The 14,731-nt window shown below is 37.2% G+C and overlaps 1 protein-coding gene across 15 annotated transcripts in view; it reads left to right on the forward strand.

Annotated features, from left to right (window-relative positions):
• The window catches only part of PCDH15 (protocadherin related 15), a 768,547-nt gene that overhangs the window by 505,410 nt on the left and 248,406 nt on the right, over positions 1 to 14,731 (forward strand). For all 15 annotated transcript variants that reach the window (XM_040624601.1, XM_040624600.1, XM_040624598.1 and 12 more), the window contains 2 exons: positions 3,402 to 3,495; positions 14,162 to 14,290. In XM_040624601.1, the coding sequence (XP_040480535.1) occupies positions 3,402 to 3,495; positions 14,162 to 14,290 (223 nt within the window). The remainder of the gene's footprint in view (positions 1 to 3,401; positions 3,496 to 14,161; positions 14,291 to 14,731) is intronic.

Consider the following 14,731-nt stretch of genomic DNA (forward strand, 5'->3'; position numbering starts at 1 on the left):
TACAAGGGTTCCAATTCCTTTATATCTTTGTCAACATGTTCTTTTCCCATTTGTTTTGTTTTGTTAATTATATCCATCCTAGTGGGTGTGAAGTGGTATCTCATTGTAGTTTTGATCTTTATTTCCCTGATGACTAATGATGTGACTATCTTTTCATGAAAATACTTGTTTGTCGTGTTTGTATCTCCTTTGGAGAAATATCTGTTCAAGTCCTTTGACTAATTCTTAATTGGGTCATTTGTATTTCTGTTGTTGAGTTTTAAGAGTCCCCTATACATTTGAGGAGCCAGACTCTTATCCGATATATGATTTGCAAGTATTTTTTCTCATTTTCTAGGGTTCCCCCCCCCACTTTATTTATGATGGCAAAAATTCTTAATTTTGGTGAAGTCCAGTATACCTATTTTTTTCTTTTGCTGCTCATGCTCTTACTGTCACATTTAAGAATCCATTGTTGAATCTGGGGCGCTTGGGTGGCGCAGTCGTTAAGCGTCTGCCTTCGGCTCAGGGCGTGATCCCGGCGTTCTGGGATCGAGCCCCACATCAGGCTCCTCTGCTAAGAGCCTCTTAGCCTCTCCCACTCCCCCTGCTTGTGTTCCCTCTCTTGCTGGCTGTCTCTCTCTCTGTCAAATAAATAAATAAAATCTTAAAAAAAAAGAATCCATTGTTGAATCTAAGATCATGAAGATTTATCAAGTTTTTGTCTAAGAGGTTCATGGTTGTAGTGCTTCTACTTAGATTCTTGATCCATTTTGAACCAATTTCTGTATATGGTGTAATAAAATAGTCCAACTTCATTCTTTCATGTGGAGATCTCCAGTCGCCCCAGCACCATTTGTAGAGGAGACAGTCCTTTCCCTATTGAATGATCTTGGCATCTTTGTTGAAAATCAGTTGGCCACAGATGTATGGGTTTATCTCTGGACTCTCAGTTCTGTTCCATTCCCAAGTGTGCATGGGTGCTTTTAAAAGCCCTGATTTCCCAAGAAACTCTCGGCCCATCTTTTCCTCCCAGGTTTCCAGAGCTCTACTATATGCCTCAGCTGTAATCTTTTCCTCAGGCGACTGCAGGTTGTTTTCTGCCTTACCGTGTTTTCCAGAAAAATCCATTGTTTTTCTGCCTCCAGTGAGTTCTGAGTTAGGCACAATAAAGACAAGCAGCATGCATTATTCCTTCAGGCAGCCTCCAGAATTGCAAACACAATTCTTTGTGAGTATGGATAGTTCTGCTCCCCCAGAAACAGGGACCAGAATGTCACACTGGGGAGGCTGATGGCCATCTTCGAGACCACTGATGTCACTCCTGTGAGATAGATTTTCAATCATGTAAAATTTAAGTAGCACTGTTGTTGATGTTTTAACAGAAACGATTCTTACGTATTTTTGTTATGTGAACTCACGAGATTGCCTGCATTCCTAAATGCAGCCCAGTGTATCCTGCTCTGTAGTTTCCAGCCAGCTGGTAGGAAGACTCACCTTTGCTAGTTATTTCCAGAATTTCAGGAAGGCATGCTTGCGTGTACCGATCAACTAATCTATAAATACCAAAAAATACCACCTATTCTTTCTCTCCTTCTCAGTCTCCCAAATATCCTGTCTAACTGCCTACTGCACTGGGAGGCAAGACACACATCATCTCAAGCAAAGAGCTCTCTCCATAATAATTACCAGAGCGTTAAAAATTAGCTGTTTATTTGTAATATGGTTCTAAATGGGAATACTATATATATTTCTAGAGATTTTCTAATTTAATATACAAAGAAGAATATAGATTTGAACCTTAAACTGAGAGGGGAAAATGGAAAGCAATAACTCGGTTTTCTCTTGTCTTTCATTGTACTATTATGGCTGAGTTTTCAGGTCTCGTGCTTCTTAAGTAGCTTGTGATTAAGTCTCAGAAGCATACATGTCTTACATTTCTCTTGAAGTCATTTTAGAATGAGATTATCTGAGCCATCTGCAGTGTGGGAAGTTATTCCAAAAGCCATTGTTATGAACTACTCTGGGAATTGGTTTTCAGTTATTTTGACAAAACATTTAAAAATGTACAAGTCGTAGAGTTAGTTTTCCATAGTTCTACCATACGTTTAGAACTTTTCAAAGTCTATATGATCAACAGCAACACAATCAGAGTAACTGTGACTCTGACTTTGATTCATTGGTGTTGAGTCTCTTTACCCAACTACCATGTGTGAGGTGAACGGCTTAAATTCCACGATAACAGTAAAAGCACTTGTATTAAAATGTGAAAGCCTTCTATCAATCAAAAAGGACTGTTTTTATGCTTGAATAAATGTTTTATGTTTTATTATATTAATATAACCGGTCCATTACAGTAGTTGTTTTTTAGGACTTTATTAAAATGTCACGTAGGATATCAGATGGTGATATCTAAGAAATAAATGTGGAACTTGTTTCAGAGAGCATTGTAAGTGACCAAACAAATTACATTGCAGAATAAAGTCTTAAATACTTGGAGGCATTTATTTTAAACAGTGACAGGGCATGAAGTAGTATTAAAATATTCAAATTATGAGACTTTATCCAAAGGCTGTGCATTTCCCATTATACATAATAAATAAAATTAAGAAACATCTAAATTTCAAAAGAATAACAAAACGATAAAATTGTTAGTATATCCGACAAAAGTTTGTTTTCATAAATTATAAAATGAGAGAGTAAATGCTCATAAAATTGTGGTTTCTTAAATAGAATGTGAAATACACAGTCTGATTCCTCTTTGGAAAACAATATGATGTATTCAGATATGATTATTATAGAGAATAAAATAAATGTTACAAAAATAATCCCAATACCTGTGAGAGTTTTAATATTCTAATTATATTTTCTAATATTTTCTAATTTTCTGCAATGAGCCTCAAATGTTTTGAAATTAGGAAAGAAGAAAAAAATAGAGATTAATTGTTAGTGTTTGTCGAAGATGGGATTCAGATGTTTGCATTTCGAGCATGGCCACATATATGACAATGAATGGAAATGAAAATATAAATTAGTTCTAAGAAACCAGTCCTTAATTCAAAGGATTATGAAACTGCCAAAGATTAATGGAGTCTTCCACCTTTGAAATAATCATAAACAAGATAGATATCTTTCTTCCCGGAATGAATTAAGCACCGTTTTATTTTTCTCCTGGAAGCTGGAGAATCAGCACGGTTATCTCCTTCAGTTTGGCAATTTTTCATTGTTGCTAAGAAGCTCAACAGCTTTAAAAGCTTTTCTTCAATGTTCAACATGAATCTTAGAATCACGCATCTTAAATGTTCAAGCTACATTTGCTGAAAGGGAAAAAACAGTGGAAAGTAATTCCCAATGGGAGGAAGGCTCCCTGTGACTAAGATCTTTGTGTGTCTTATCTGTCTGTTTGTTTTCTCTGTCACTAGTACTGGGATTCTAACCTTAGGGAAAGCCCTGGACAGGGAGAGCACGGATCGTTACATTCTGATCGTCACTGCTTCGGACGGCAGGCCCGATGGGGTGAGTACTCAGCCTGGGGACGACGAGGTAAGAACAGAGCCTTGTGGACTGATGCTCGGAGACAGTGTATCACAATCATGAGTCTGGGAATTAATCTCTTTTCACCCGGACCAGCTCCTTAATACTCAGAGAAGTGCTCTTTTAATAGTTGAACCTATACTCTGAATCAGTCTCTGTGGTGGAACTTTTTGACTTGACAGAATACAGACTTGTGATTGGCATCCTTACCCAAGTGATGGGGAAAATGAGATCTAATGGCCTAAAACGCATTCCATGGTGATCATTATCAGCACAACACTCTGAAATGTTTCCTGGCAGTTTGACTCTGTTGGAACTTGTTCCTTTTAATGTCACTTGGTTGGGGGGATGAATGTGGATAGATGTCTTGAGGCACTTAGGAAACCAAGCTGATTGATTCAACAAGTTGTAAGCAGCACTCAGGATCCCGACTAATCCTTGGTGTTGGAAGTGGTTTAAATGGGCCCATAATTCCAGAGAGGATAAATGTCATTTTCTCTGCACCTAAAAATCAGTATTAAGAATAAATAAATTGTTTAGTCATTCTGGATTGTTTTAAAATCATTTGTATTCTTTAAGCTAACATGCTTACAACTGCCACTGTTCTAATTTTTTTAACATTGTAACATTTCAGTTGTTGGTAACAGGTCCTTAGACTGTTTTTACTCTGATGGTAGTTTTTTCTTCAGTCAAATGCTTATGGATCAACTCACTGTCCTCTGGAAATAATTTCAAATTCATTTAGGAGTCTAGGCAAGGCTCACCCAGTTAAAATAGCAACATGGCTTCACGTGATTTGAAATGACTTGTTTGATCTATATGATAGATTAGTTGGCGGCATATATTTGAGGAGGATTGCTCAGAAAATCTTACCATAATAAAAACATATAAACTGAGGCACTTGGGTGGCTCGGTCTGTTAAGCATCTGCCTTCGGCTCAGATCATGATCCCAAAGTCCTGAGATCAAGCCCCGAGTTGGGCTCCCTGCTCAGGTGGGAGTCTGCTTCTGCCTTTCCTTCTCCCCCTACTCATGCTCTCTCCCTCCCTCTCTCTGTCTCAAATAAATAAATAAATAAAATCCTAAAAAAAAAACAACCCAAAACATATAAACTTGCTACCTGGATACTTTTATCACTTTAATTAAAAGTTAGAAAAAAAGATAAAGATAATTAATTAAATTTGATAAATCTGCCCAGAATAAGCCATTTACCGTTGCTCAAACATTGGGTAAAACAATTACATGTAGAAAATAAAATATACAGAAAAATCTGAGTAAACAGTGGGGCCAGTAGAAGGTACTTAGATGTGTGAAGAAAAATAAAACCAAGATTGATTTTATATATACAGCATCCTTGATTAAGGGTGTGCCTGCGTTAGAGCTATGTAAGGAAGTCGAAGCAACTCTCAAGAAGAAAATAAAATAATGTGACATGTTGAAGATTAACTGGCAACTTGTCTAGGACATAACGAGTGGGGGTCCTGAGGAGAAGGAGGCATTATTCAGTATGGAGGAAGGGGTGTCATTAGTGTGAAGTAAAATAAATAAGTCGCATTCAGGTCAGTTATTAGAATAGGAAAAAAATCATTAGGATAGAAAAAAAAAGAAACATAATACACAGCTTTGGAAGATGTCACATTACAAGTCAGATATTAATGGCAGTGATAGCTAGGACCCTTTAAATGTGGCCTTAACAATAATTTCTTAGATAAGAGAACAGATGGGAAAAAATAGTATATTAAGGTATCTGACATAATCTCAATCTACTAATTATGGGTTTGCCCACACCAAAAAATGAGAATAAGTTCTGGGTTAATTTCTTCTAGAGCATTTTTTTTTCCAGTTACTTACTTGGGTATCTCAGTTTCCTTGCCCAGGGGTCACTTAGCAATTCTGGTCCGCCCCCAATCACAGCCCTGATGTTTTCCTTCTTAGGATCAGTAAGGTCTCATTCAGCTTTAAAATTCTGACCCTCTTAAGTAAATGTGTTTTATTTTCAAAAGTTCATATCGAGAATATCAGTAGAGAAAGGAACATTTAGATTTCAAATAAACGCTTCTTTGACTAATTCCATTATTTACATTATTTTAGGGATGGACTTCTATGTGGGCACATATTGTGGGTTCCTGAAGGAGAGAGTGATAACACAATCGAATAGTGTCATGTTGTGACGTGCCTTTCTTTTTTTCTTTTTTTACATCTTCTACTTTTATTTATTTATTTTTAATAATAATTTTTTATTATGTTAGTCATGCCTTTCTTATCTACACACTTAAACTTATGTCCTTTGTGGAGTTATGGTAAAATTAACCTTTTAACCTTAATGATAATGGGTCTGAAGAAAGATATTGAATGAACACAGACCCCAGTTCGATGTATACTTATTAAATCAAAATTATTCCTAGCAATTTATGTGAAACAGATTGCGAAGATATCATTTGATAATTTCATCGTGGAAAACTACCTCCCCCACCACCCCCAAAATGTCATTAGGGGAGAGGAGAGCTAATGTTCTACTGCTCATTGCTAATGTTTTTGTAGACAAAGTTGAAGGAATGTTATTGATGTTCCTGTGTTTTTTCCCTTCTCTAAATCAACTTTGTCAATAGTAGCTGAAAAAAACCTATACAAGTGAGATAGCTCATTATTATAAATATTGAGATTTTTTCATCTATCATGAATACAGATAAACTCATAGTTTCTAGAATTTAATAGTTATTTATATTTACTTGGAATTCCTTGCAAATCTATACAGTTGAAAATTCCTTAAGAAAACTTCTACCAGGGATGCCTGGGTGGCTCAGTCAGTTAAGCGTCTGCCTTTGGCTCAGGTCATGATCCTGGGGTCCTGGGCTTGAGTCCTGCATCAGGCTCCCTGCTCAGTGGGGAGTCTGCTTCTCCCTCTCCCTCTGCCTGCTGCTCCCCCTGCTTGTGCTCTCTCTGTCAAATACATGAATAAAACTTTAAAAAAAGAAAAGAAAGCTTCTACCACATTTTATTCAAATACTTTCGCATTTTAGCTGAAATCAACTTCAAAATTTTTGTATATCATATACTTTTTTAAAGCAGCTATGTTTTACCTTACTTAAAATAATAGCATATAGGATAGCTCCCAAATGCATTTTTTGAAGGAACATATAGTCAACTTCTTTCCAGAAGCTTCTTTGTAACATCATTTACTTCTAAGCTAAACTAAGTCTGAGCAATCTGAGCTAAAAATACATTTTATTGGAAAATATTATTGGAAAATCTGGGTGAACCCTATTATGTTTATGGGTATAATTTGACCAACAGGGAGGAAGAAGTTTTCCTTGACCCTCTTAAGGTCCCTGGCTCAGTCTGAAAATTAAAGTGACAAAGACAGACTAAGAGGAGAAAGCATACAAATTTATGTAAATTTTACATGATGTTTTAGTCCCCGTAAGGAAATGAAGACCCAAAGGATTGGTGAGGCCCACTTGCTATCATAGTAGGTGAAAGGGAGAGAGGCAGGTGTGGGAAGACGGCTAAATATGTGAGGAGGCTAAAGGGAGGTGTATATTACTTTAACAAGGTCTGCTTGTATAGAATTCTCTCGGTCTCAAACTTTTGTGCTTGTTGATAATAAAAATGTTACCTTCCTTCTGATACAGGGAGTACATCTTTCACATGGGAATTTAATATCCTGTTTTTATGAAAAAGAAGGAAGGACTTGGTGTTTTTCCTGTATTTGCTATTTTTCAAGTGCATTTCACTCAGAAGAGTCAATGCAGCAAAGTGGCATCTTTTGGGGTGATGTTCTCTGAACTCCTTCAGCAGCAGTGGTAGCAATAGCCTTTAGGAAGTTGGCTGTGAGAGGAAGCCAAACAGCAGGGGCTTAAACAAAGCAGGGTTTGTTTGTCTCAAATATGAAGAAACGTAGCGGTGAACAGTAAGGGGCTGGTACAGGGGCTCCCGCTGTCTCTTCTCTGCCCCGCCATTTATTGTGTATTTGTTTCATCTTCATTCTCCTTACCTAATGGGTTTACAGTGACTAACGCAAGTCTGGGCATCTGCTCTGCTTTGCAAAGAGCAGAAGGTAAAGATGAGTGCAAGAAGAGTCTGCCGTCTTTTCTACCTGAACTAGAGCTCTTTCAGAGACCACACCTGGCGTAAGGCTTCTTATATCTTATTATCCACACTGGGCTGAGAGATAACTAGTAAGTAGGTCTTTGTGGATTGTGGTTATCCATAAACCAATAGCTCAGCAAAATATATGCATAATGAAATCACAGTGAAAGATAGAAATATGCAAATAGAGGTCAGAATTTCTCTTTTTTTGCTTTTTTTTTTTTTAAACAAATTTATCAGTTGTCATTTCCCAACAGGGAAGCATTCTTATTCAAAATACAAAGTTGTTCAATAGTGTGGATATTTCTGACCAGATTTCCATGAGTTCAGCAATACTGTTTTCATTCTTGAACTATATAATAGATAAATTGATTTTATCATGGTTTTTGCTCTCAGTAATATTTTCTAGAATTCCTAGCTTGACTTCCTCAATTATGGCTTTGTCAGTGAATACTGGTGATGTTTATAATTTCATATTGGCAGGAGGCTTAGCATCTATGATTGAGCCTTGAACTGACATTATTCCCTGAATGTCTTTTATTTTATTTTATTTCTTTTTAAATATTTTATTTATTTGACAGTGAGAGAGAACACAAGCAGGAGGAGCAACAGTGGGAGAGGGAGAAGCAGGCTCCCCGCTGAGTAGGGAGACCAATGCAGGACTCAGTCCCAGGACCCTGAGATCATGACTTGTGCCAAAGACAATGCCTAACCTACTGAACCACCCAGGCGCCCCCCTGAATGTCTTTTAAACGTGACAACGTAAATAAGCAATTACAATCCAGAAGCTGAACGTTTAACTGTTTAGTCAAACTATAGGAAACATTAGCAAAAGGAAAAATATATATGTGAGAAGAATTGTGTGTGAAATGCAAATAACTGAATTTTTCAATATAGCTCATTTAATAAAATTTTAGAACAGAATAATGAGACCTGGTAGTTCTTGAAAAAACAAAACTGCAGTGGTTTTATTTGGGTGTATACTCTTATAAAAAGAAATGACCATGTAATTTAAAGAGAGAATGAGCTACTTGTTCATTCTCTGAAAAGCATAGATCTATATTTCTCATTTTTGGGGAATAAAATACTGACATTTTAGTGTTTTCTGAAGTAAATCTTCCAGAAGTTTGATTTTTTTTAGTTGTGATAATCTATGATGTTCTCCTAGTTTCTATTGTTTATATTATATAATATAATAAATTATATTTATATTACATATTGTTACAGTATAGATATTTAGAAAGTATATACTCTCCTCACAATGCACTCAGATATGTGCAAAATTAAAAGCTCCTTTTTTTTTTTTAATACCTAATCTAATCTTCATGAGTCCACTCTGCTGCCTAGACAGTAATGTGTCCCTGGGCTGGGTCGGGTCACACTTCACTTGCTTGAAACAACACCCCAGCCTCTTCTGTTTTAACCACTCCTTTCGAGGTAAACGTGCACTCACTAGGGGAGCTGCTAATAGTGCTATTCCTCTCTTGCCTGCCCTCATCCTAAAATGGTACAGGTGCTGGATGTGCTTACTAGTTCTTGACGCTTGGAGGAGGGCACCCTGCTCGAATGCTCTCCATCTCTGCTTGGTGTGTCTGATTTGGCCTCTCAGTGCTGGCCTTTTAATTCTATCCCTTCCCTTAGTGAAGGCTTTCATCTTTCATTTTCATTTGGTTCATCTGTTGCTGCCTAGTCCTGATGTGCACTTGACTGTGACCATGAGGGTCCTTTGCCCTCACCCAAGGCCTTGCTCACAGAGTGCTCTCTCAGCCTCTAGAATTCCTGAGCCACACGCAAAGAAACCAAGCTTCTGTCTTTGGCCACTTGTCTCTGCCACTGCTGCCACGACCTATTAGATGTGACTGCCGTGGAAATTCTCTGGAGGCTTCCATGCTCCACATGAGTCAGCCACTGCTTCACCCAAAGTTCTCTTACTTTCTCAGTACCTATTACCACTTTCCCCAAAGTGCTTCTCCAATGCTTCCTCTCTGTAGATGTGATGCAGAATAGTAGGGGGGAGGGGATGAAGATGAGGACCTTTACATCCTATCTCCTTGTCTTCTCTCTGCCTCCCCTTCTCCTCCCCATAATCCAGAATAGGAAGGCATCTCCCCTTTCTGCTTTTCTGGAAGACATTTCATATTCTTTCATTCTCAGAAGGGGAAGAAGCCTCCCATGTCAGCCTCCCTGGTAGGAAGGGCACCCTGTCTATGTCATCAAAGAAACCCTATGATCTGGGCCAGGCTGGATTGGCTTTAATGTTGTAGCCACAGGATGATTTGTAGCTAAGAATAAAAATGTTTTGGATTAATATTGCCTAAAAAGAATGCCCATTACAGTGTATATGTATTTTCCTTGTCCTACTGGATGGTAATAAAAATGGTCAGATCCTTAACAACACATCCTCATTGTTCCAGACTCCAAACTCTCCATTTTTATTGAAAGGAATTAAACGTGCTAATAAACGTTAGTTTGAACATACATGTTTATAGAAAAATTGTAAAGGGTCTTTGTGCATATATGTGTCTATGGATACGTTTCCACACTGACAAAAAAAAAAAAAAAGACAGCTACAATATTCTGTTCTTTGTTTCTCAATTATATAGCATATAATGCGAATTTTTCTGTATGTCACTTTATGAGTAGATAGTTTCATTTAGAGCCATATCAATAGCAAGTTATTATAATTCTATCTTCAATAACTAGAGAATGAATACATTTTGAACACTCTAAATATCTTCTACTTAAGCCAGGTTTTCGGTAATTTAAGAAATTAGCTTGACAGGGGCGCCTGGGTGGCGCAGTCGTTAAGCATCTGCCTTCGGCTCAGGGCGTGATCCTGGAGTTGTGGGATCGAGCCCCACATCAAGCTCCTCCGCTATGAGCCTGCTTCTTCCTCTCCCACTCCCCCTGCTTGTGTTCCCTCTCTCGCTGGCTGTCTCTATCTCTTCAAATAAATAAATATAAAATCTTTTTTAAAAAAAGGAATTAGCTTGACAGACTCAGTAAAGTCCATAATATAAAATCAAGAAAGATTATAAAATACTTAAAAAAAAGTTCTCATGAATAAAAAAATGGTTTGTGTAGATGAATGTACATATGATTGTGTTTTTTTGACTTTGACTTTACATCTCATGTATTTTATCCTATACCAAACCAACAGTACCACGTCAGTGTCTTTATTTCAAGGCCATAGCAGTTTATGAAAATAAAGGTGTATTCAAATGGTCTGCTACAACAAAAATATCTGCTTGCATTGTTGAGAATTTAATACATATTGTGAGGATTTATCCATGACTTAACAAAATCTATGACGTTATAATTAAAATAAGTAATGACCCCAAAAGTGATAATTTATGGAATACAGTACTGCAAGTACTTCCAGCTTGTAGAACTGTAATTTGATACAACTTTTAAGAAAATAGGCAGTAAGACAAATCCCCTTAATGGAAACAGATAGCTTTGCACTAATCAGGTTTATTAGTTTGGTATCTTACCTTTTTTATTTAATTGGCATAATATAAATCGATTTTTAAATTAATTGTGAACATGTGTTAGCTGACATATTGTTCTTTTTATCGACTTTACTTAAGATGACCTGAGCTCCTGAGTATTCAATCTTAACCACCTGAAAATCTGTCCTTGATAAAATACATAAAATTCCTCTAGGGCACAGATCCGTATTGAAGCATTGTCACCATCTTTCTGAACCTATCAAAAAAATTTACAGAATTGTGCTTTACAACTAACTAATCTACCACTATTTCAGTAGATTTAAATGAATAGAGTCAGTAGGTCTAATGTGTGGCCTGGGCATTTGTAATGATTAACCAAGGGATTCTGACGCAAATGGTCTTTAGAGTACTTTTCAAGAAATGCAAGTTGGAAATTATTCTATGTGTTCTTAGTTCGTAACACTTGTGTAAAAAGAGACATGGATATTCCTCCTGTCAATATATAATTACTAAGATGTGGAGAAATACATCTATACATAGATATCAGCCCCTATTCGTGAAAAATGGTGGACTTGTTTAACTTTTCAGATTTCTTGGTGATCCAACTCTGTTCTGCTTTACTCAGCTACAGTCTGTAGTCTTTGACTAAGGACTGAAACAGTCTGAAAACATCACACACTAAAGGATCAAGAGTGGGAATTGTAAAGAATAGGATGAAAACTCATCTAGGAGATTGACAGGGAAATATGGACAGGCTGGCAGAAAGAGGTTCAGATAATTTGAAGGGAAGACAGCACACTCCAGTGTGGCTACTCTTGGATTTTGACCCCAGGCTGTCAATTTTAATGTCTTGTTCACCCTCAGGCAAATTGAGAACTGCTCCTGTAAAAACATTCTTTTACTGGTTTTAACTCACACAACTTCTAGAGAAATAACATTTGTTTAACTGGGTTTGTTGTTGTTGTTATAAAAGCAATGTAGCCTTGTTGGAGAAAATGAGGAAAATATATAAAAGTTAAAAGAAGCAAATTAATTTTTCTGTATTTCTTCCAATCAGATAGTGTTCAAATTTATACAGAGCCATGTATATCTACATACAAGGGTGTTTGTGCTCATGCATCTTTTAAATTACATGGTTTCATGAAGATATGCACACAGAAGAATGCACAAACCTTAATTGTGCATCTTAATAAATGTTCACGTAGTGAACACATTTCTGTAATCAATATTTAGAACAAGAAACAGAAATCCATTAACAGCCCAAGAGCCCAGCCTTTTGATTGCACCAGTCCCAGCCCACCTTCTTCATAAGGTGATCCCTATTCTAACTTCTATCACAATGAAGACATTGTGCCAATCTTTGAAATGTATACACTTGGAATCAATCATACTATGTGCTACTTTGTGTCTGACTTCTTACACTCAACCTTATGTTCTTGAAATTAATCCCCGTGGGTCCTTGTAACGGCGCTCTGTTCATCCTCAGCATTATAGATTATTCCACTGTGCACATAAAATCATCTACTGCTGGTGAGCATTTAGGTTGTTTCCAGGTTTTGACTACACAACACTGTTCTGGTCACACCTTTAAGTAAAATTTTCATTGGGCTTTTAAATACAGAAATATGTACAAATCGTACTGAATAGCTGTATGAATTTTCACAGAATAAGCCCACCAGTGTATCCAGGACACAAATAGAGAAAGAACCCATTATGAAAACCCAAGAATTCCCTGCTATGCATGGTGATTTTTAAATGACTGCTGGATGTTACATGTGGAAAAATTACAAAAGCTTGTGGTAAAGTCACGGTGCTCAAAAGAGGATATACTTTTGCTTCTGTTAAAATAGGTACAGACAACCTTAATTCAATTGGAGTTTGAGCTTTGGGTTTTAGTCAAAGTGAGGCAAGGCCTACATCCCATGCACCATTACTCATGAGTACAGAACCTCAGTGATCCCAACGGGAAGGACGGGGCATTTACCAGGTCCTTGCCTCCTCAGTCGCTAGGAAATCCATTGTTTGACCCCTCAGCCCATGACGACTGCAGGATCTCCCCAGATTCACTCCCTCTGAGCCAAGGGTTGGTGCATCCCACATCACGTACAGTCAGGACAAATTCTATCGGTATTTTTTAAAACAAAAGTTGAGTCATTATTTCATCTTGCATTTTTCTCCTACTTTTTAATTTACCTCTTGTCACATATGTAGTATCGTAGCCTAACGGATTTTTCATTTTCCAACCAAGGGCCCTTTCTTTCTCCGATTCTGGCCCCAGGCTTCTGTAATGTGCCCAGCACTGTAAGGCAGTGCGGCTTCTCAGGCTTTGATTAGAGAGAACAGTTTCCAGCTTGACTCACGTCTGAAGATGTTGTTTGATTTTTCAAAAGTTTAGTTGAGCTAGTAATAGTCTGTGATGGCAGCAGGCCAGGGGTTTACCTTTGAACCCAGTAGCACATTCTACTTTACGTGTACCTGCTTTCAATTTCCTTGGGCTGTATGATCATAAGGTAATCACTTAGCTGCTGATACACGGTGCTCAAACTCTTGGTGTAGAGGTGAACCCAGAAAGTGATGAATGTATTAATTTCTGACAGCGTTCACTTACCTGAAAATACCCATTTGATGCACTGTGCTCTTTGAGAAGGTACCATTTTTTATTTTTAAAGTGTGAAATATAAGTGATATAAACTACAGAAATGTTACATTTCAGAGAAAAAGAGGTACATGTGTGTATAAACAAAAGCTTGCCACCCATAAGATGTGAACAAGATAAAGGTAAAATCACTTTCTCAAAGGAAGCCTCCAGGAAATACTTGACATTTTCAAGAAGATGTTTGCCCTATAATATCATCATTTGCTTTCTCCATCTTTTTTTTTTTTTGAAGTGCTTGAATATTGCAAACTTCCTCTTTTTTCTTTTTCTTTTTTTTTTTCCTTTTTAGGAAGCTAAGGATTAGGAATAGCAGCGAGATACTTTGGGTTTTGGTGGGAGTGAGGCAAGGTCTCACTGTATTTCAGATAGACAAAACACCGAGATGACTGATTAGCTGACATCAACATGAAAATAACTCCTTTCACATTTAGTCCTTCTTTTTCTTCCTTAAGACCTCGACTGCTACCGTAAATGTGGTGGTGACAGATGTCAATGACAACGCACCAGTGTTCGACCCCTATCTGCCTAGAAATCTGTCTGTGGTGGAGGAAGAAGCCAATGCCTTTGTGGGTCAAGTACGGGTAAGTGGAATATATATATTAAATGAATTTTTTAGTTGAGTACATTTCTCACACTTTAATTTTGAAAGGAGATTCAGCTAATGCGATGTGCAGTGGGTCATCGAAATTACTGAAGGTGATCAGTGAGTGAGATCATTTGGGTATAAGGCAAAACAGCGATAAAGCGCATTCATTCTCAGTCACAGTGCTGGATACTCTTCAATGTTGTTTTATTGTTTTGTTTTTGTTTTTGTTTTTTTTTTCCTTAAATCACCTCGTTCCCATTTGGATTTCACTTATTAAGCTTGTCGATTTACATTTTGTGACCCTTAGGTGATTTAAACATTGATTCATCGGAGAGTATTCTTTTCTTATATAATATATATATATATATTTCTGGGATTATAAGGTATCTATAGAGAAACATGTAATTAGCTATACCATTACGTGTGAATTTGTATA

The sequence above is a fragment of the Ursus maritimus genome, unplaced genomic scaffold (assembly GCF_017311325.1).
Source record: "Ursus maritimus isolate PB19 unplaced genomic scaffold, ASM1731132v1 scaffold_7, whole genome shotgun sequence".
Classification (NCBI taxonomy): domain Eukaryota; kingdom Metazoa; phylum Chordata; class Mammalia; order Carnivora; family Ursidae; genus Ursus; species Ursus maritimus.